The sequence below is a fragment of the Typopeltis vanoorti genome, chromosome 10 (genome assembly GCF_054136105.1).
Source record: "Typopeltis vanoorti isolate ZY-2024b chromosome 10, IOZ_Tvanoo_1.0, whole genome shotgun sequence".
Lineage (NCBI taxonomy): Eukaryota > Metazoa > Arthropoda > Arachnida > Uropygi > Thelyphonidae > Typopeltis > Typopeltis vanoorti.
The window spans coordinates 81,500,026-81,522,500 of NC_143558.1; the positions used below are offsets into that span (position 1 = coordinate 81,500,026).

The window sequence follows — 22,475 nt, forward strand, 5'->3', positions numbered from 1 at the left end:
GCACTTTGACTTGCCAGTCATCCAATACCATATCATGCACTTGATCAATGATTTCTGGTGTTGTTACACTTTTTGGAAGTCCTTCATGTGGATCATCTTCAAGGCGGGTATGGCCACTTTAAACTCGGCAGCCCATTTCTTAATTGTCGAAAACAAAGAAGAGTGCCTGTAAACTTTAAAGAATTTCTTTTGGCATTAAACCTTCTTTTACAAAGAATTTTATAACTGCAAGATACTCAATTTTATCCATTTCAATGGATACAGACAACACGTTTGCTTCTGCATAAAACAAACTACTTGATAGAATGATTGCAATTTCACATGGATGCTTATTACAGATGTACCAACTAAGAAAAAAAAAAAAATCGCACCGATAGTGTTGCCATCTATGGTCGAGGCTGAGAACTTTTAAGACCACCATCGTACAAATGGAAACTGATATACAAGAAGAGGGTTGGTGAGAGAAGAGAATCTTCTGGAAATCCCGAATTATATGGATAGTGAGAGGATAAAGAACCGTCTACCATAACTCAATGTGCGTTCAGACAGAAAGCTGGTAATCCAACTGCAGAAGTCCAAACGATGGGAGTTTGCTTAGCAAGCCTTTGTGTCAGACCTGGTCAAAAACTTTGGAGATATCAAGTGTAACCACTTGAAATTCACCAAATTTCTCCATGGTATTTGTTCAAAGACGAGTGATATATGAGAGTAGAGCTCCTGTTGATTGGCAGCAATCAACTGGCTGTGTAAGCGTTGTTGCATGGGAGAGGAGATGAGCACTAGATTGTGGTTGGAATTACCCGGGAGGGGGGGGCCTCACTACTTGCTGATGATGCAAAACTGGGCAGGACAATAGTTGATAAAGGTGATATAGATATCAATCATGCAAGATGATTTATATAAACTGGCATTATGGACAAAGGATAATGGTTGTGAATTTAATGTTGTAAAATACTCTTCAGGTTGAAAAGATCACATGCTGTTTATCACATTGATGTACTGGATTGCAGAAAATTGATGAGGTTAGGGACATGGGTGTAATGGTGGACAGACAGCTGAAGTTCATAGAGCATATTGTAAAAGTTGGCAAAATAGCTTAAAAAATTACTTTGATGATGAAAAGTTCAATAAAAAAAAAGTAAAGATATGGAGGTTGGAGTTCTGGGCTAAGGAGAATGGATGTCAATTTAATGTGACAAATTGTAAGGTTATGCATTTTGGGGTGAAAAGATTAGCAGCAGTATACCACATTGGTGGAACTGTACTCCAAGAGACTGATGTGGCCAGGGACTTGGGAGTGGATAGGGAGATGAAGTTTAGGGGGCACATTACAAAAGTAGCTAAATCAGCTCATCAACTCACTTGGTTGTTGAAAAATAATTTGACGAGCAGAGACAAGCAAGTTACTGTGCCTCTGTACCGAGCCTTGATAAGACCTCATCGACTACTGTGCCCAGATTTGGTTGCCTAGGTTTCTTCTTGATGGGGAGGAGGTGGAGAGGATCCAGAGGCGAGTGACCAAGATGATAGCAGGTCTATGGAATGAACCTTATGAGAACAGGTTGAAGATGTGTGGATTGCAGAAATTAGTTGATAGGCAGAAAAGGGGAGATATGATTGAGACATTCAAATTGCTGAAGGGGGTTCTATAGGATTAACTCAGAGGATATTTTTGAGATCAGGACTGGTGGTGGAAGAACTAGAGAACACCTATGGAAGCTGGGCAAGAGTGTGGTTAGCAAGGGTGTTAGAGCTGGGTTCTTTACTTTTAGAGTGGTGAATGAGTGGAATAAGCTGCCAGAGTCTGTTGTAGGTGCTATGACGGCGAGTGAATTCAAGGCAAGGTATGATAGATACTGTGAGAATGTCATATAGTTGTGTGGACATGATGTTTAGGGCCTCCCTCGATGAGTCTAAGGACTCTCTGGAGTCGCCCGTAATAATAGTAATAAGGTTGCGATTTGGTTGCATCTTGACTATTGTGCACCGATTTGGTGTGCATGGACAAAATGAATGATCAAGCTAGTGATGTGGGCGGGGGGGGACACTCCCTATGAGGATAGGCTGAAGGTGAAGATTGTAAAGTCTAGTTCATAGGTAGAAAAAAGGGGACATGACAGAAGCTTATAAGTTACTATAGGAATTCTATAAGATTGACACAAAGGAAATTTTTCAATACATGAACAGAGAAAACTAGAGATCATCCCTGGAAGTTGTGTAAAAATGTGGTTAGTAAGGATGAGCAAACTAGATTTGTTTGGTTGGAGATTGGTGAATGAGTGGAACAGATTGCCAGAGGTGATCGTGAGTGCCCCGACTGTGAATAAATAAGGCTGGGAGGGGGGGGGGGGGTATTGTTGGTACTATGTATATCAAGGTTAGCGTGTCTCCCCATAATAAGGCTTCTGACTCCATGCAGATACCCATACGAGTATAATAATAATATCTGATAGAGACAACTGTTTGTTTGTAGGAAGCTAGTAATAAATATAAATTTAATGACTATTAAATTAAGAAGAAAAGCCAAACGGCTATTTTTCTGGCGAAGTTGATAAATTAATTAAGGGGATAAAAATCCCTTCTTGTTTTTCAGCCAGTATGCAAAACTCTGAGAACGAAAACTACGATCTAAGCGTTTCATGCCGACGAACTATCGGCGAATCCAAGCGTAAGTGACCACTTGGTAGTACCACACCAAGGCAACTCGTTGCAAAGGTGGAGCAAGATCCCTCACTATTCTTGATATTTTCTCAAACTTACATACCTTTGCTATACGAATGCAAAGGTATGCAAGTTCTTTTCACTTAATACTTTGATATCACTTAGGTCTAGCTACTCACTGATGAGACCTCAAAAAAGGTTGAAACCGGTCTGGGTAGTGACCTCTCCTCATAATGTAAAGCAGTATTACATCTCCTAGGAGCTGTGTGTTTTACATTATGAGAAAATATCAAGAATAGTGAGGGAGCTTTCTCCACCTTTGCAACAAGTTGCCTTGGTGTGGTACTACCAAGTGGTCACTTATGCTTGGATTCGCCGATAGTTCGTCGGCATGAAACGCTTAGATCATAGTTTTTGATCTCAGAGTTTCGCATACTGGCTGAAAAACAAGAAGGGATTTTTATCCCCTTAATTAGACTATTAAATTATTTAAGGAATTTACAACGAATGTTAACGAATACTGGAATATAGCGGGCTATATTAGGCACCTTTAGGACTCTAGGAAAAACAGTTTTCTCTTCTGCCTCATTTGCTTTTTTGTAGTGCCTGCGTGCACGTGTCATAGTTGTATGTTCCCATGAAGATGTGACATGTTTTTGATATATTTGCGATGCGATATATTTCGGCAATGCGACATTGTCGAAATATAGGAGGTATTTATTAAAGTTTCTTTTATTTAATATTCCAGTATACGTTGTACATAATAGTCATGTGTTACCAATGACTAAGCCTATCTACAAGAAATATAAATTTAATTATGTAGTATTACCACAGTATAATCTATGTTAGAAAAATGGTCAGGAATCAGTACATATCAGGAAGTTGGTTTGATTATTTGGCACAAAAACCACAAAGGTCATACTGTACAGTACTAAGGTTACAACTATACATAAGCAGTTAAAGAAAATTATAAGCAATATGCCTGTACAAAAATTAGGTTCTACAAAGCAGCATCTACATAGAAACAGTTACTGCAGAGGGCACAGCAACAAAGGTTACAGTAGTATAAAAATTGTCAACCATACAAGTTAAATAAACAACATGCGTGTACAAGACACCAAACCAAGGAATGCAGTATCTACATACAGTTAAAAATAACAGATGTTTTTACAGCCATACATAAATAGGCAAAAAGGAATTATTATACAACATGCATACATAAAAATAAAATTTGGCAATTTGATATCTACATATAAACAAAAAAGTGTCCTACGGCAATACATAATCAAAAAAATAGTAAATAATATATATGCACAAAAGTTAAGCTGGGAAATGCAGTATCTACATATAAACAAAATTACTGCAGCATTGAAGGCAATACATAATTAGATAACAATACAAGTTAATGAACAAAATTCATGTACAACACCAAGCCAAGAATGCAGTATCTACATATAAGATTACTAGAAATACAGTAATACATAGAGTTAAAGAGGAATTATTATACAATACGTATGCATAAAAATTAAGTTTAGCAGTGTTGTATTTACATATTAACAAAATTACAACAAACAAAAGTAACAGAGATATGTGATTGATCAGAAATGAAATTAATGAATAATATATACATTAGTACTCAACTCCTGCACATATACATCAGAAAACATTATATATTTTGTAATATATATGTACAAAAGTGAAGCAATACAGTATTTACATATAAACAAAATTAGAGTCAAATGTGTTCATATAAATTAATTCTTTGTAAAAAATTAAAAACATCATGCAATCTGCCAGAGTCTGTCAGCATCTGCCTGAGTGTATATAGTCTGGCCAGGTACACAAAAATTTTTTAATTCCTCTCTCATGCAAAGTGCTGGCACTCTACCAATATATGATAAATAGTGAGATGTGTATTGCATTTTTCACACATGGGAGGGTCATTAGCTCTCAGTAAATGAGAATGTGTAAGATGACTGTGACCTATGCAGAGCCCAGTGAGAATAACTTCCTCTCTTTTCTTTATTCCTTGACTAGAATGCCAATGCTTAATTTCAGGTTTAATGTCATATAATTTGTTTGTTAATGCTTCCTGCCATGATGACTGCCATTGAGCAATTAGCTTTGATCGTATAAACTGTCTGTAGTCTGAATATGGTACTGTCAAACAGTACGTGGAGAAAGTTTGAGCTGATTCAGCAGCTGCGTCGGCAGCCTCATTTCCCTTAATTCCAATGTGGCTGAGAATCCAGCACAACTGACCATCAAAATTAAGGATTTTCATTTTGTGCAACAGGTGTAGCACCTCAAAGTACTAGATGTGGATTATACGTAGGAAAGGAGATAGCATGTAAAGAGCTCAATGCGTCTGTATAAATTATACACTTTTGGTAGCAAGTTTTCTTTTATATGAAAAAGTGCAAGCTGAATGGCATATAACTCTGCTGTATAATTACTGCAATCAGGTGGGATCCGGTTGGAGATAATAATGTCAGGAAACACAGCAGCACAGCCAACAAAGTGTATTATTTCTTGAACAATCAGTATAGATAGGCAAGAAATCAGAGTGTGCTGCTCTGGGTGCATTAAACAATTGGAGGTAGACGGATGATGGAGTACGAGATTTACGTAGCTGACAAAGTGAGAGGTTGCAGGATGGTGTGCAAACCTGCCATGGAGGGATGCTATTATGCTTAGTGTAGGTAATGCTGTCAACATTTATACCAAAAGCTTGCATAGTATATTTAACAAGCATACCAAAAGAAGAACGTATGGCAGTTTGAAGTGTGTGGCATTCAGCTTCTCAGTGCAGAGACTTAATTAATCCACAAGGCTTAATTAAGAGAACTGTTTCTGTCGAAATGATAGAGCTGGTTCATTTGCTTCAACATAAAGACTCTGAGTGGGTGATGTGCAAAAGGCACCAGTAGCTATCTGTATAAGTGCATTTGAATGTATAAGTGCACAATAATGGAGCAATGAAGCTTGATCAGTACCCCACTCAGTAGAGGATAGATTGTGAAAAAGGTTCAATACTCTCTTGCACTTTTCTCTTGGTTGACGAATGTGTGCTAGAAATGTAAGTTTACTGTCAAAGATCAGTCCAAAAAACTTGGTTTCTGTAGCTACATTAATAATAGTGCGTCCCATTCTTAATTCAGGATCTGGGTGAAGAGTGCGTTTTCAACAGAAGTGTACACAGACACTTTTTTCTGTTGAAAACCTAAACCCATTACTAAGAGCCCACAGAGAAACATGATCAATTGCTTGCTGAAGTTGTCTTCCAATTACCCTCATGTTATGGGAGTGCCAGTAATTTGTGAAGCCATCAACATATACAGCATTGTCTACAGTGGGGGGAACTGTTTGGTGATCGAGTTAATTTTAACAGCGAAAAGTGTCACACTTAAGACATAGGCTTGGGGAACACCCTATTCTTGACGATATGATCGAGATAGCATATTTCCCACTGTGACTTGGAAAATTTGGCTGGAAAGAAAGTTTTTAATAAATACAGGAAGGTGTCCTCTGACACCTAGGTTATAGAGGTCTTTTAATATGAAACAAGGTGTTCTTGCTTCAGAAATGCATCTTTTATACAAGTTTCTAAATGAACCAAATGGTCTAAAGTTGAGCGATGTCTACGGAACCTACATTGTGTATTGGAGAGAAGATTGTTGCTTTCTAAATACCAGAGAAAGCTGGCATTAACCATTTTCTCTAGTATCTTACAAAGACAGCTGGTCAGAGCAATGGGTCGGTAATCATTTGCTTGTGTTGGATCTTTTCCTGGTTTTAGGATAGCAATGACAACTGACTTATGCCAAGAATTTAGAAACTCTTCCTCTGCAAGTATTCTATTATAAAGTAAGAGAAGGACATCCATAGAAGATAATGGTAGATGTTTTATCATTTCATAATGGATGTCATCAGGCCCTACTGCATGAGGGTGAGACAGTGGGAGAGCTCTTTTTAGTTCCTCCTTAACAAACAGCTGATTGTGTGGCTCAAGAACATTGGTAGAAAAATTTAGCCTTTGTTTCTCTTTCTGTTCTTTCAGAATTAAAAATTCAGGAAGATATGATGCTGTTGCTGAGATTCTGGCAAAATCTTTTCTCCGAGCGTCTGAAATGACTTTGGGATTAGCAATAACATTTTTGAAAGGTTTAGAAGGACCTGCCAGTCCTAAACCTTTCTGAATAAAGAAGGGTGACATTTTCCCTATTGGTTTCACATGTAGCATGCATGATTTAAAATGTTGGCATCATATATATTTTGTTTCTTACTTCTGTTTCCATATGCTGTATCTACGGTATCAGTACTTGGTTGGGACTCTGTTAGGGCCCCCTGAACATTTGAGGATGAAGGATTCACGTTCAAGAAGTTTTTGATTCAGCACCAGAGCTCCCCACCCCACCATGGAGCCACACATGGACGCCCACTTCCTGGCAAGCAATGACTGCACTCTGGAGTGGAATGCCAGGGCTACCCTGGACACTATACCGGCACTATAGCAAGTCTAGGATCCTGACCCCGGACCATAGGGTGAGAGACTTACTGCAACAGCGTTGAGCCTTGCAGGCAAGCCCACTAGCCGATTGATCCTGGCTGGGCCATCCAGGACCGCCCGTCTTACTGAAGCAGGAGCGAAAGTAGTGCAAGACTACCACGATCTCCCTTTCTGGATGTCCATGGGTCGCACCACACGGCAAACACAGCAGCAGGGCGTTGGATCCCAGTGATGGTGGTCTGGAAAAAAGTATAGTTAAAAAGAAACAGGAGAAGTAGAGCAAAGAATACAGGAAGAAAAGCAAAGAAAAAGAGGGAGAATGAAAAGGGAATGAAACTGGGAGGTCCCCTCCACCACAAACAGGTGCCACACATGGAGGGGATATCAGGAAGTGATGATGAACATATTTTGAAGGTTATCTGAGAATTTCTAAAGGATAACTTAGATTTATTCTTGTAACATAGATGAATGGGACTGCACCAATCATTCCAGTCAATTTCAATTTGCAGTTCCAAATCACAAACAGTTTACCACTTTTTAAGATATAACTGCCCATTTTCTTAATGTGATGAAAATTTAACCTGACAAATATATGTATATATTGAGCACAAATCAATAACTAGACTGCACAAACAGAAAACCTTTTATATAATATGCTGAAAAAATATGGTATTTGGTCATCAAAAAAGTTAAATGTAATTTCTGTGAATAACCTGAATCCATGCTCTTTCAAACTTTGTTCACTCTAATTTTTCATATTGATCCCATCCGTTAAATGGGATTTTATGCCACAGAGTGGGGAAGTTGTACCAGATAACGAAATTCATCTACAACCTAGTTTGTCATTTTTTAAATTGATAACCCTAATAAATGTACAAAGCTGGAAAGTTTCCTAACATTCACATTCCAGCTTTGGAATCTAGCAAACCAAAGGTTTGGTATATTTTATTGTTATAATATATCTATCTCTATGGGATTCCAAAAATTCATCACGAGAGACACACATGAACTATCATTCACATCATACCTATAACACAACTCTTCTTAAACTTGCTGACTGACAAAACACTTAAATCTACCTCTGGCAAATCCATTCCACTCACCGATCACTTTTCATGCAAAAATCTATTCCTCAGATCATTTCTGACTGCACTCTTACACAACTTTCAATGACAATACCTTGTTTTATTCCTCATATATCGAAAATATCTACATCTGCTATGGAAAATCCTTATGTTTTTAATCATATCCACTCTTTTCAATCAAATTTCCGAACCACACTTTTCTACTGATCCTTATATTCTACAGACCCATAACCATTTTGGACACTTACCTCTGGATCCATTTTGTCCCTCTACCCATTCCTAAGAAACCCAGGCAACCACAGCTGCACGGTCCACACCATTTCAAGCCTTTGACATACCAAATACTTAAGAGGGATAATACCCTCATCATAAAATTATTTTGCCCATTTTGAAATATGTATACTATAACCATAGTGGAACACATCATTTGTGTAAATAGGATAATTTAATTGCTTACCATTGTTCCAGGCAACCAACAGTTTTGCATTTTTATTATTACATGGACATCTTCATGGAACCCGAAGATGCACTGAGGAAGTCCACAATAACCATCATATAATGATGGTTCACATAATGCTTATAACTGCTCCTGAAACTCATTCATGACAATGCATGCCAACAATTATGAAAAATTCGCCACTTTCCGAGCAAAAAAAATCTTGTCCTCATGTCACTGTCAAACATACTCTTACACAACTTCCTGCAGTGACTCGTTGTCTACCATATTATCATGTACTGAAAAATTTCAGAGGCTGCTATCACATCTCAACTTTTCCTCCCATCAATCAAATTTTAACCTGCAAAAATATTCAAATATATATATATATATATATATATTCAAATATATATATATATATATTTTTTTTTTTTTTTGGAAGCCTCCCACAAATTATCTTCATTATAAGCTTCTGGATCCTCTCAAGAAACATGGAAACACTAAATACACAGTAGTCTAGAAGCTGCCATATCAAAACATATATATATACACACAGATAATACAGATATATACAGGATATAATAACTTTGTCTCTACTTGTATTTTTTTTTTATTAATTTTTGCTTTTTTTTTTTTTTTTAAACAACTAAATGATCCTTTCGCTGTTCGACTAGCTTTTGCAATATATACTCTTAATTTCAACGACTTGTTCACTATCACCTCCCAATCCCTAGACTCTTTGTAATTTAATAAGACACATTTGACACTCAGCACTTTCCAAGAAATATATAAACTGTCAGTGATGACTGGTTTCTTTAATAAAAGTTGGTACAAATTCAGAAAAAAAAAAAAAAAAAAACATTTGGCTTCTAACTGAATGAAAAGAGGCAGCATATTAAAATAGACCATAGCTTTGAAAATGATTGCCAAGTCTTATTCTTTGCAACACACGCACGCATAACAAGTGAAGATAAAAGTAAATGTCTTTCATTATAATCTGAATATACCCCAGAACTCATGCAAGATATCAAACAACTTTCCCATGATTTCTCTTAAAGAAAGCATTTCATTATCTACAAAATGTCCAAATCAAATCTCCACTATAACAGTATTGGTTCTAGTTTCATCACAAATTCAATATATGAACCTACTTTAGAACTTTAGAAATTCTAGAACAGGAATGAAAAAATTTTTGTACATGATCATCAAATTTAACATATGCACACACAAGTCATGTTTTCTACAGTTCTCACCCCAAAATCTTATTCCATCCACAGAACAAGCTGTATACTTTGTGAGATATGAAAATTCACTTTTATTTCACTATTTCATCAGAAATATTGAAGTAAAAGAGAATTCACTATTTCATCAGAAATATCAGTCATCAAAAGAAAAGGTGTTCATCCCACTCATCTCTATAATCCTATATGGCCCACATAACAAAAATCAAGAAAATAGGATAGCAAGTCCTCTCACATCCACCATGTGCTATAGATATGGTAGACGCATGCTTCAACATCATCTGAATGGAAATGCATTTGAAAATGAAAGAGAGATGGCATCAACTTAATCTTTGTGTCAATGCCACCCAATTATTCAAACTGGAAATTGAAAACTGGTCATGGGTTGGAAGGCTGTCATCACGGATATAGATGTATTGCTGATTAAACTTCACTGTTTTTCAAAAAAATAATTTGTGTTTTTCTAAAACAATTATTGACCCCAATAATTGAAAACTAAAAACCTTGTAAAACATTTAATGGTTAATACTTTCAGTAATGGAAAAAAAAAAAAAAAAAAAAAAAAAATTACTACCTACGGAGCTATGATTGCTCGTGCAGGACCATGAAACACAGAACCAGCTGCTGATAACCAGTTTTCAATTTGATGTCCTAATTCTCGTACTGTAAATAAAGTTGAAAATTTTAAAAAATCTTGAAAAAATTAACAATCATAGTAAGATATAAAAGCAATATGTAAGTAATGCAAATAAAGTGATTCAGATTAAATGAAATACCATCAGTATTTCACTTAATCCTTTAGCAGATATGCAGGCAAAAAATCTGCTACCACTGATACAGAAATAGGAGTGGAAGAATTAACAGCCATTCTCTAGCACTATCCTAGTTGATATCTTTGTACACTCATTCATTATAAACAAATGTGAATCAACTACTGCATAAGATAACTTTAATTATTTTAAAGTTTACTCCAAATGGTAGCCGATTCCATGAAAGTGTTATAATGAATGACACACATCAGTCATGCTAAAAGAAAGAATTTGAAACTTTGCTAATAAATCATATGTGCTCATCAGCTATATGTGATTATCATTCTAAAACTGTTATATTTCAACTCTCCATGGTATCAAATTTACTACCACAAAGTAATCCACAAGTAAATTTGTTTTCTTCTACTTATCTCATGAAACATGATGATATTCGAGGAAATTGTGAAATAACTTTCAGAGTTGGGTTGGGCTACTGGGAAATAAGACAGTAGCTGAGACTACAAATCCAAAGTTTTATATCTGTTAAATGTATGTTCTTCTGGCAAGTGTTTGCCTATTTAATAGGATGCAAAATCCAAGTTCTGAGAGAAAAATCCTTGCCACTTCTGTATATGAGACAAATTATTTCATCCTCAGTTGAAAAGCATCCCAGACAGGATTCAAACCTGGATCTTTCCAACTAAAGATCATCATCATCATTATAGACTCAGCTACAGAAATTCAAGTTTCTGAAGAGAAAGATAATGAAGGTATCAAAAAGAAGCAGAGCAACAGAGAGAAAAAAAAATATATCAAAATCCAATGGGAATATAATGTGATGATCATAGTTCAGATTTAGTCATACTTTTTCACTGGTCTTGAACGTAAAAAAAATAATAATAATAATAAAAATAAAAATAAATAAAAAACAGATTAACATTTAAAAAAAAAAAAATGAAAATCATAAAACTAGGCATTCCAACAGAGACCAAAGGAGTAATGCATGAAAGTGAAGAAACTCAAAATATGTGCATCTGAAGCCATGATTTCTTGGTTAAACTTTGTAATAATCAAATATAAATTTTAATGTTATATTATTTTCTTTCATAAACATTGAATAGGCAAAATTTTATTTGCAAAGAAAAATGACAAATTTGAAAAATGCACCTACTCATACAATTTTCATTAGCATGCATATTTACATTGATTTCACATTCAGAATTTGAAAAAAACATAATAAAACAGACAAAGTACCTTTCATATTCTACAGCAGTTTAAATTAAGCAGGAAGAGGATTATTTAAAGCATAACTTATTCAATTCACTAGCAACCAATTTTTTTTAACATGCCAAAAATGATTAGATTTTTATGTAGGATTCATATTCAGTTACCCTTATCAAGAATTTACCTGAGGTTATAAAAATTATCGATTACAACAACAAAAATATATGGGCAAACAGGCTTTTGTACTTTAATATCATGCAAATGGTTTCAGATAAATGGCACAGATAATTATCTTTTTAAAAAAAGTATAACTTATATGAAAAAAAAGTACCATTATGCTTGTTTGAGGGCATGTTTCATAAATTTCAAACTCAACAGAAAAGAAAATAGGCACCATCAACATAACACCAGTCAACAGAAAGGATAGATTCAACAGAGGAATTACAAAAATACAATAACTGGTGTTACGGAGTTGAAGAAAAACAGGTAAGATACTACTAAATGCTGCCAAGGAAGATATGACAGCTATGAATGACCTCAACTGTGTAGGCAAGTATGTAGTGAAGATAGGATGCTTGAAGAGAGCGAGAGATAGGTAACGAGAAAGGAAGTGGAAGGCATGAAGAAAACTGAGGAGGGTGAAAGGAGATTAAAGACTTGAGGAGTTTAATCTGACGTTTAATTTGAACTGACGAAATAAAAGGGAAAGTGAGAGAAAGTCATTAGAATTAAACAAAGCAAAGAGAATGGAAAAATCAAGAAAAGATGAGAGAGTACTAGAGCAAAAACCACAGCTGAGAGAAAGGCAGGATAGTGGGAAAACTGGTGGGGAAGAGAGGATGAGGAAGAGGCCATGAGAGAAATGAAGCAGTGATGAGGAGTGTGATATTTGAGGATTCAGTTATTTGTAGTGATTCAATGATTAGAAACTGTTAGAGTGCCAACAGGTTTCTAACATTCTACTCTGTGTACAGAGTAGAATGTCAGGAGTGCTTGCCCAGAGAAACAATCAAGAGAATGTGATTATGACAAAGTGAGGCAAGATGACAATGATGGTTGGTAAAAGTGAGTTGAGAGAGAGCATGTGAATCAGGTAGCAAAAATGTCTGACTGATGTTAGAGATTCTTCAACAGAAAAATGTGAAAGAAAATAGGTAATTGCCTAGATATGATAATGCAGAGTTGAAACAGAGCAAAAAGAAAGTTATTGCAAACCGACTAAAGCCGGTTTGCAATAACTTTGGAAATGATTTTGCAGTCTGTATTAATTAGTGAGAATGGATGCCAGTTTCAGATGTCTGTGGTTTCCTTTCATTGGTATTAATCATGCTACTGAGGTTGTGACGGATTGTAGGAGCCCCTTGAAGTAGGCTTCTTGCAGTCTTTTAAGAAGAAATGGTCCGAGTTGATTCCAGAAGACTTGGTAAACTCTGTTGTGAGACTATCAAGAGGAGGTTTGTTCTTTGGCAAGAATGTGCATGCAGTCTTCAGTTCATCTAGAGTGAAGTCTTCAGTTCATCTAGAGTGACTGAGTTTTCTAAGTGGTTCCGATCTGTTGCAGAGATTCTTTATTGTTTTTTTCGTGAAGGGATATTCCTGTAGAGCTGTATGCATTCTTGTAGTATTGTAGGATTTCAGAAGTGATTTTATTTGGATCTTCTGTAATGCAGCCATCTTGTAGTCTAATAGCAGAGATGCAGTTTGCTGCCTGGTATTTTTTTTCCAAAGAGAAAAAAAGATTTTGTGAGTGCATCTGAAAGATTTATAGGTATATGTTGTGATCTAAGTAGGGCACACCCTTTGCAGATAATTCTAAGTGTCTTTGCATGGCTTGGAGGGCTGAATGATATTTAGGACTCTTCTGGAGATACTGGAGCTGTTCTTCAAATTGTCAGATGCTAATGTTCCTCTGTTGATTTTTCCTGTGACTGTAGATCTGCGTAAAGGATTTTATTTGTGATTTTAGGTGGGGCCACCATGTTTTCATTGATTCTGTATTCCCTGTCGAGTGAGTGAGGTTAGTTATTAAAGTCTGAATGTTTATTATATAATCTGAATCTTTCAGGAGGGTATTGTTGAAAATCCAACAGGCACTTTTGATTTGGATGCTTTCAAAGATAATGACAGTTGCAGCTTGATGAAGCAATTATCTGAGATGTAGAAAGGAATGTGTGAGATGTTTCTAATTAGAGGAACGGTGTGTTTGGAAACCTAGTAACTGTCCAATCGTGCTTGATAGAGAGGTCTATTAGTTGCTGTGATAGCTGATCTCCAACGTGTAGGACCTCATATCTGGATGATGATGCTGACAGACATCAATGAGTTCATTATCGTTTACCAATGTTTGAAGTCTGTTTAGTAATGAGCTATGGTATTGAGCACATTAAAGTCTGTCTTTTTTTCTTGGTCAAGAGTGCAGTTAAAGTCTGTGGCTATTATGATATGTTCTTGGTCAATATTGGAAAGATGGGTTTTGAATGAAGTCCAAGATTTGTGATGCCAGAGCATCCTACTGTGGTATGTAGATATTGAACACATGCAGGGTATTATGGTTGGGTGATTTTATGAGAGGTGTATCCCGATATATCAGCATTCACTTTCAGTTTGTAGGGAGATCGATGATGTACACCTAACCTAACCCCTGCTCCATGGTGTTGCTGGGTTGCAGTGATGTAGGTCATAAAGCCACTCTGCCCATTTTCTAGGTAAATGAGGAGTTGATATTTGTTTCTTGCAGAAGTATTATGTCTATATAATATTTCTGTACCTCATCAAGGACTGTTCTATTGTGTAAAGCAGAGGCACATTCTCTTGCATTGAGAGAAAAGACTCAATAACATTACGTTTATGAAAGTTTGATTACGAGTTGACTCTAATATTGGTCCTGGTATTGTGTTTGTAGCCTATTAATTAGACAGAGAGAGAGAGGTAGAGAGCAGATGCATGAGGAATGTAAGGCTCACGCTAAGAAAGTGACTAGAAGCTTGGTGGGAAAGAAAAATCGGAATATAAGAAGACACTAGCACTGTAATCCAAGAAAAATTCCAAAAAGTTCTTCCAGTATATAACCACAGTGGATGAGTGATTTTGCTAGATGAAGATGGTCAAATGTTTTGACCATCTTCATCTAGCAAATGGAAAAATGGAAAAGTCGGTTTGTATTTCTTCCGTTAAGATTTTGGAAAAACTACAAAACTGGGCAAATGAGATTTTACACACACACACAGTCGGGTCTCTTTTTATGCGGTAGATACATTCCACAGAAAACCACATATAAAAAATCACACACACAAAAAAAAAAAAAAACTTGCATTGAAAAATTAGGGTTACGTTCCGTAATTTTCTAAAACCGCATAAAACCAAAGCAATGAATTAAATAAACCTAAAATCGCATTTAAAAAAAAGTTTATAAAAATCCAGGAAAATAAGAATGCCTAAGTTTGTTTCAAAGCTTTAATCATTTAATTTTATTGAAAAGTAACAATTTTTTTTACATTTTTTCATCAGAATTATTGTTGCTATTAGACAATATTTGCAACGTTTGCAAACTGGTACAAAATCACTTTCATCACCAGGAGAGACAGTCAGCGCATAGGATCTGTATGGCAAAAGCAATGGTTCTTCACAAACAGAATTAGCTTTACCCTTGTTCTATGCTGATATTTTTCTTCTGACAATGTAATCAGTGATTAAACTTGACAATGATGATTTTACTAATTTTTATACAGCTTGTGATATCCAGACATACAGTTCTTCAGCACGTTGGAATTTAAAGGCTTGTTCAGAATTTGTGTCATTAACAAGAAAATGATTTTCCAATTTATTGCACGGTTCAAGACCTTCTCAAATTATATTTGCAGTGAGGGAGGTAGGTTTTCTTCTGCTTCACTATCATTTTCTGGATCTTTGACGATATTTAAAGTTAATCGATAACCAATAATATCATCGTCACTTAAGGCATTATCCACAAGCAATTCATCTACATCATTCTGGTTAAATGTATCAAAAACCCTTCTCCACCAATTTCATGTGCCAAAGTACATATGATTTCAGCTGATAATGTAGATGTTTGAATGGTTTCACTTTGCAACACATCCAGGCCAAGCCTCTTTCCATCAGGCATTTAAAGTTTGTGGTCTTATTTCAGCAATACCAGATGCAACATGATTTAAACAGACCAAAATAGAAATTTTTTTCCCAAACATCAGTTATTGTTAATGATTCATTTTCTAGTTTATCCAATATAAATTGAAAAGTGTGCTTAACGTAATATTTTTAAAAAGTGGCAATTATGCCTTGATCTAATGGCTGAATAATGCTTGCTGTATTGGGTGGGAAAAAACACTACCTGAACATTTGAATGTTCTAAATGTCGATGACTTGGTGCATTGTCAACAACGATCCCCTGATGCATTGCTACAAAGTAACAACGTTACTCAATCTTTGCTTGCTTTAAACCCACTTACTTTTTTCTCAGACTTTGCGATGCAAGTTCGATTAGGCATTTTCTTCCAAAACAATCCTGTTTCATCGGCATTAAACACTTGATCAGGACAATATCCACCATCTTCAGTAATTTTGGCTAACTTCTTTTGAAAAATTTTGGCTGCTTCTTCATCTGCTGCTGCAACCTTGCCTGTAATCTTCACGTTATGAAGTGCATTCCTTTTTAAAAACCCAGTTAGCCATCCTTTGCTAGCTGAAAATTCTTTATCAGCCTGGGAAGCAGAAGTAGATGGCTCCAATTGCTTCATCTGTTCATAAAACCGAAGAGCTTTTTGTTTAATTAAAAAACCACTTATAGGAATTCTTCTTTGAGTTAATTCTTGAATCCAAATTATGAGCGCTCTTTCTGTTTTTTCTAATAAAGCATCTCTTGAGTACGATGATAATGTTCTTTTGCTAAGCGATCTAAAAATTGCAATTTTCATTTCCAAAGAAATTGCTTTCCTTTGGTGCTTTCTTTTCTCCATTGGGCCAAATTAAATCTTTAAAATAAAAATTTGCAAAATTTAGACTTACGATAAAGAAAAGACAAACACTTACTCACGTGCAAAATTAAACTTAACGAACACTCACTGTTTACACGTTACACCAGAATGTGCTGCAACATGCTGTTCATTATGTACAATGGGGAAACCCCGAATTTGCATGAAATATGCACCATAAAAAAGATACACATAAAAATAGATCTCTCTCTCTCACACACACACACGCACACACACACACAAAGAGAGAGAGCATGGATTTGTTAAGGGATGCAGGATGCTCTTGTTTTTTGGTAATTCAGTTCCTCTAATAATTATGTAACAAGAGTGGATGGATGACAAACAAAAAGCATATACTGGCATTTTCCTTGATTTTGCAAAGGCAGGGTGATAACTTGAAGTTTAGCAACATATAGATACCAGTTAGTGGACTGGACTGGAAATCAGCTCTCAGACAGATATCAAGGAATTGTACATGGGGAAACAGGATCAGGAAGATGAAAGGTTACAAGTGGAGATCCATAGGGCTCAGTACTGAGACCCATACTCAACCTTTGTATCAGTGATACTGTTATTGGATGCAGGGAAATATTTAATTATTTGCAGATGAGAAGCTTGGAAAGGTTTAAGTAATAATGAGAATGTTGTAGCTTTTCAAGAGGATGTGAATAAGGCTGGAAGGGTGGGTGAAGAAAAACAGTTTAAAAGAACTGTAATATTTTGAAATTTGGGATCAACAAATAAGAAGCCATTCTCTCAGTGGATGAATATATACTGGAGGAAGTGCAAGAAAAGATCTTATGGGTTATGGTAGAAATCTGAACTTCTGCAATGCTCAAACTGCATCAAACAGATCACACTATATCTGAATTATTGTGCTCTGACTTGTCACCAAGATTTTAAGGAATGAAGTAACTTTTGAAGAGAGATAACAAAAATGGTGCAAATAGGTTAAGAGCATGTAATCTTGACAGTTTGATGGTTAGAAGATAAAGGGATGATGTGATTCTTTGATAGTTGCTGAAATATTTTCTGGATAGGGAGGAGATTTTTCAAATGGGAAAAGGAATTATCCCTAGTTCCTTCAATTTGTTTTACCATAGACATATACAAATAACTATCCCCAGGAGATACAACAGAAAGTTGCGAGTTGTATGTGCAGGAACTCTGAAATGAATCGCCTGAGAGGGTAGTGAGAATGCAAATGGTGAATGAGTATAAGCAGTATTATGACAGACTTTGTATCATCCAAGAGGAACCCTCCAAAAGATGAGTCTGGTTTCTGATGGCTCCACGAAGGCCCTGAATAATAAGAATTGCTAACTGTAAAATATTACAGACAATGGCAGTCAAGGAAAGGAATGAGTAGCTACAAAACACAAAGATCCTCTTGAATGGTAGGCCATTTCAAACAGTGACATGGGCAAATATCAAAATAGAAAATCAGACATATATAATCCCACCAGAAGTTTTAGAAGAAAAAAGAATTTTTTTTTTTTTTTGAGCCATTAAAGAGAGAGAGAGTAACAAAGTGGGGGGGGGGGGGGGGGTTCAGGGAAATATTTAAAGGAAGGCGCAAAGCTAATAATAGTAATTACCTCCTAAATTTTGATTTAGAACTATTTTTCCAGTATAAAACCATAAAAAAAGATGTCAAATAGAAACTGTTTTTATTTTGACTAGTTTTGTGAAATACTTTGTTTCTCTTCATCCTATTCGCACAGAAGCCTATATAATATAGAGATATAGAGAAATAGGAATAATCCTCCTCATTTTCAGAACTGGGAAAAAAACTCTTATTAATAAGGCTCAGAAAGTGGACCCTGTGTGGAAGGATGTGCATGATAGAATAAAGAGGTGAAACCCTTTCTGAAGAGTATTTATTCCTCAAAACATTACACATTGATAGAGACATTTTTTTTTTTTTTTTTTTTTAAATAACGAAACCTGTGGTGCGTTTATAATTAGAAGAAACACACGTATAAACCACAGTGAAGATTATTTAATTGTAAAATTATTTTATTTACAATTAAATAATTTTCACTGTGGTTTATACGTGTGTTTCTTCTAATTGATAGAGACAGATTACTGTTGTCCAGACAGGACATCTAGACAGGTGGAAATACAAAATCCTGGTCCCTGCAGTCATGATACCATGGGTACTTTACACCTTCCATGACTCAGACCTGGCAGGACATCAAGGATTTAGTGGAACATGGCAACAAATAAGTGACAGGTATCTATGGAAAGGTATGAGAGGCGACGTTGCCTCTTATGTGTCCTCCTGTCACTTGTGCCAAAAGAAATCTAACTTTGGGGGAAGGCACCGTTACAGCCCTTCTCCGTCCCAATCCGTCATTTTCAAGAAGTGGCTATTGACATTGTTGGGGCCCCTACTTACTACCTTGAGAGGAAGCAAGTACATACTTGTAATTATAGACATGTTTTCTAGATTTCCTGAGGCAATGGCAATGAAGAATCAGACTGCAAGAACAGTAGCCAACAAATTTTTTAAGCTGGTGATATACAGATATGGGACACCCAAGACACTTTTGTTGGATCAAGGTGCAAATTTTACAGCTGAGATTATATTGCAGCTATGCAAGCTGCTCAAGATAAAAAAATTGTTCACCACACCCTATCACCTCCAGGGAAACGGGATGTGTGAAAGACTAAATAGGACACTAAAACATACTCTCCCCAAATTAGCAGACAGCCAGATATCAAATTGGGATGCATACTTATCACATACACCCTATTCGCTTGCAGAACGGTAATTCACTCTGCAATCAGAGAGGCACCTGCTGTCGTCCTATATGAGTTTGTGCCAATGTTCCCTAGTGAGTTTAGGATCTCTCACATCAACACTGGATTCACAGACATTGATGAGTATTTAAATAACTTAATCAAGGGAAACAAAGTGGTTCATGAGATAATTGCAGAATCCAGTAGGAACAGCTCTCAAAGGACGAGAGCGTATAAATAAACTAAGAAAATACAAATACCTAAGACCAGGGAATTTAGTCCTTCTCGAACAAAAGACAACAAAAAAAAAAAGAGGGGGGGACGTTGGGAAGAAGTGGTTCTGGCCCATATGAGATTCTGAAAAAACTTTCCCCGGTAAACTTTAAGATTCGGGATAAGAAGGATCCAAAAAAGATAATTACGGTGCACTCTGATAGAATAAAACTGTATAAAAGTAGAAATTACAGATTAGTATACCTGGGAGACTCCTTGGAAAAGGTGCTGGGGGGGGGGGCATCCCCTCCAAAATAAATCTGGAGCTAATGGAGATTATACAAAAAAAAAAAAAATGCAGACTGCTCTAGGAATCAGTGTAAGAGACTCCAGACAAAATAATGATGGAGTGAGAAGTCCTGTACACCTGAGAAAGAATTATGAAAGAGGATGCGCCAACAACCTGGATGAAGGGAATAACATATCCCTAGAGGAAGTAACTGTGAAATACCATAGGTTCGCAGATCATGACTTCCAGGATATCAGAATTTGGGATTTCCTTGAAATAACAAGCGAGAGAAGAAATAAGTTAAATGATGAAAATAGAGAATATGTTCAAATGCGATACAACTTGAGGTCAAAGAAAAACTAAAAAGCTGAAATAAGTCATGTCTTCTCCAGAAAATGTGCAGACACTAGGATAAGAAAAAATTTTTTGAGAGAGGGTAGGCCTTTGTAAAATCTCTTGTGGTGAAAAATAGAAATATTTTACATGTCCTTCCAGTTCTCTCTGTAGGTGGCTTTCCTTTTTGTTTCTGCATAGCCATGTGATTCTGTCCATGATCTTATATCTTCAAGCCTTCGATATAAGATCTTCAAGTTCTTATATCGATTTTACATGGGCCATTAAAATGCATATAATTAGAAATGCATGCAACCTGTTTAATGTATTAAATTTTGTAATATAATGTTAAAATAACTGAATGTAGAACCACAAGCAATTGTAACTAAAAAGCCCAGACAGTATTTGGCTAGTAAACTGAAGGTCAACAATAGTATCAAAGGTCACTGGATTATGAGTTTTGCCGCCAAAAACTAGTGTAAGCGTGGGTGATAAGGGCACTACCAGTAAATCTGGGAAATTTTTTGGATATGAAAAAAAAAAAGGTGGAGATTGAGGCTCGGGGTCTCTCTTATTTTTTTTTTTCCGGTGGCAAGTTTTGAGGACGGGAAGAGTCGCAATACCGCAAGCAGTAGTTTCTGGAGATCATGGGGAGTTCACTGGCAGTATTACGAGATATCCTTCAGTAAAATTCTTCGAAGAATGTACCGATCCACGTGTGCGCTGATTTGTAGTAGCCGACGATGTTCTTAACAACGATGAAAAAATGCATTAAAGTTACAAGGAAGGAATTTGAAAGACAAGTGCCAGATATTGCCCGATCACAGCTGTTGCGCAAGAAAAATAAAGGAGCCAGCGGAATTCACCCTTAACCCTTTTGGATTCAGGACTATACATGATATAGACCTTGTAAGTACATTGCTTTATGTTAATAGCTTAGATTGTGTGTACAGTCGATAGATGTTAATTCTATTTAACTAATGATATAATGTATTTGAAGAGGTCAGAAAGCTGAACATCAGTTTGAATGTGTATAATAGAATACTGTAGACTTGAATAATGCTTGTGTTACTTAATGTTTGGAACGTGTATAGTGTAATTTTGCCTTATGTTAATAGTAACGAGAGTAAGATTATGTGCTAAAATCCATCCATGTGTCTAATATGCTGAGTGTAAATAATTTCTTTTCTAACGCTTTAAGTGAATTGTTCTAATGAATGTGTGGAGAAGTAGACACGTGACCTATTTACTTTTGTACATAATTGTCTTAGTTAGAATAAACATGTTTGGTTTTCTTAATAGCTTGCCTGATCTTTGTTAGCCAATGCACTGTCTCATAAAAATGAATCAAACCTGTGTGACTTAAGTAAAGAAACAGCCAACTGAAAAATTCAGAGTTGCTTGAGAAGCAATTGATTTAAGAGTTATTCCACATGCGTAGCTAAAATATTCTTTTGTATGTAAAAGAAGGATAGAAAATTCTTTAACACAATCCTTAATGGTGCAGTCGTTAACAAAAATAAATTTTTAAGAATTAATACATTTGAATTATAGCAACGTAGATTAAGGATTTGGTCCCAGTCAGAGGCTTTTCCTCAGTCTACGATACTAGCACGTGTGAGACTATACTTTACAGCCTTGAAGGGGGGGTGGTAAGCTAAGTAGATTACTATAGAACTAAAGTTAAATAATTGTATTATACGGGAGTTTAGAGCATATAGGAATTTTGTACAAGCTCAAGCAACCATGAAAATAACTAAGTAAGAGGAGAAACACATTGAGAGAAAAAAAGTAATGTAATAAAAAACTAAATATTACAATTGGCACAGCTCAACAAAAATATAAATAACAAATTACAAAAAATTACAGTAGCTTAGTAAACTAAAGCAGATAAGGATAAACGTACTGTGGTCATCAATGCTAGTGAATATAACTGGAAAATGAATGTGTTGCTGAGAGACTTATGAAGCAGTGGACTATGATCATTAAAAAGCTTGTGAA

At 35.9% G+C, this 22,475-nt stretch overlaps 1 protein-coding gene across 2 annotated transcripts in view; it reads right to left on the reverse strand.

Annotated features, from left to right (window-relative positions):
• LOC150102540 (protein MEMO1-like) overlaps window positions 1-22,475 on the reverse strand; it is a 128,178-nt gene that overhangs the window by 90,294 nt on the left and 15,409 nt on the right. For both annotated transcript variants that reach the window (XM_090398915.1, XM_090398916.1), the window contains exon 2: window positions 10,512-10,596. In XM_090398915.1, coding sequence (XP_090255041.1) covers window positions 10,512-10,596 — 85 coding nt within the window. The remainder of the gene's footprint in view (window positions 1-10,511; window positions 10,597-22,475) is intronic.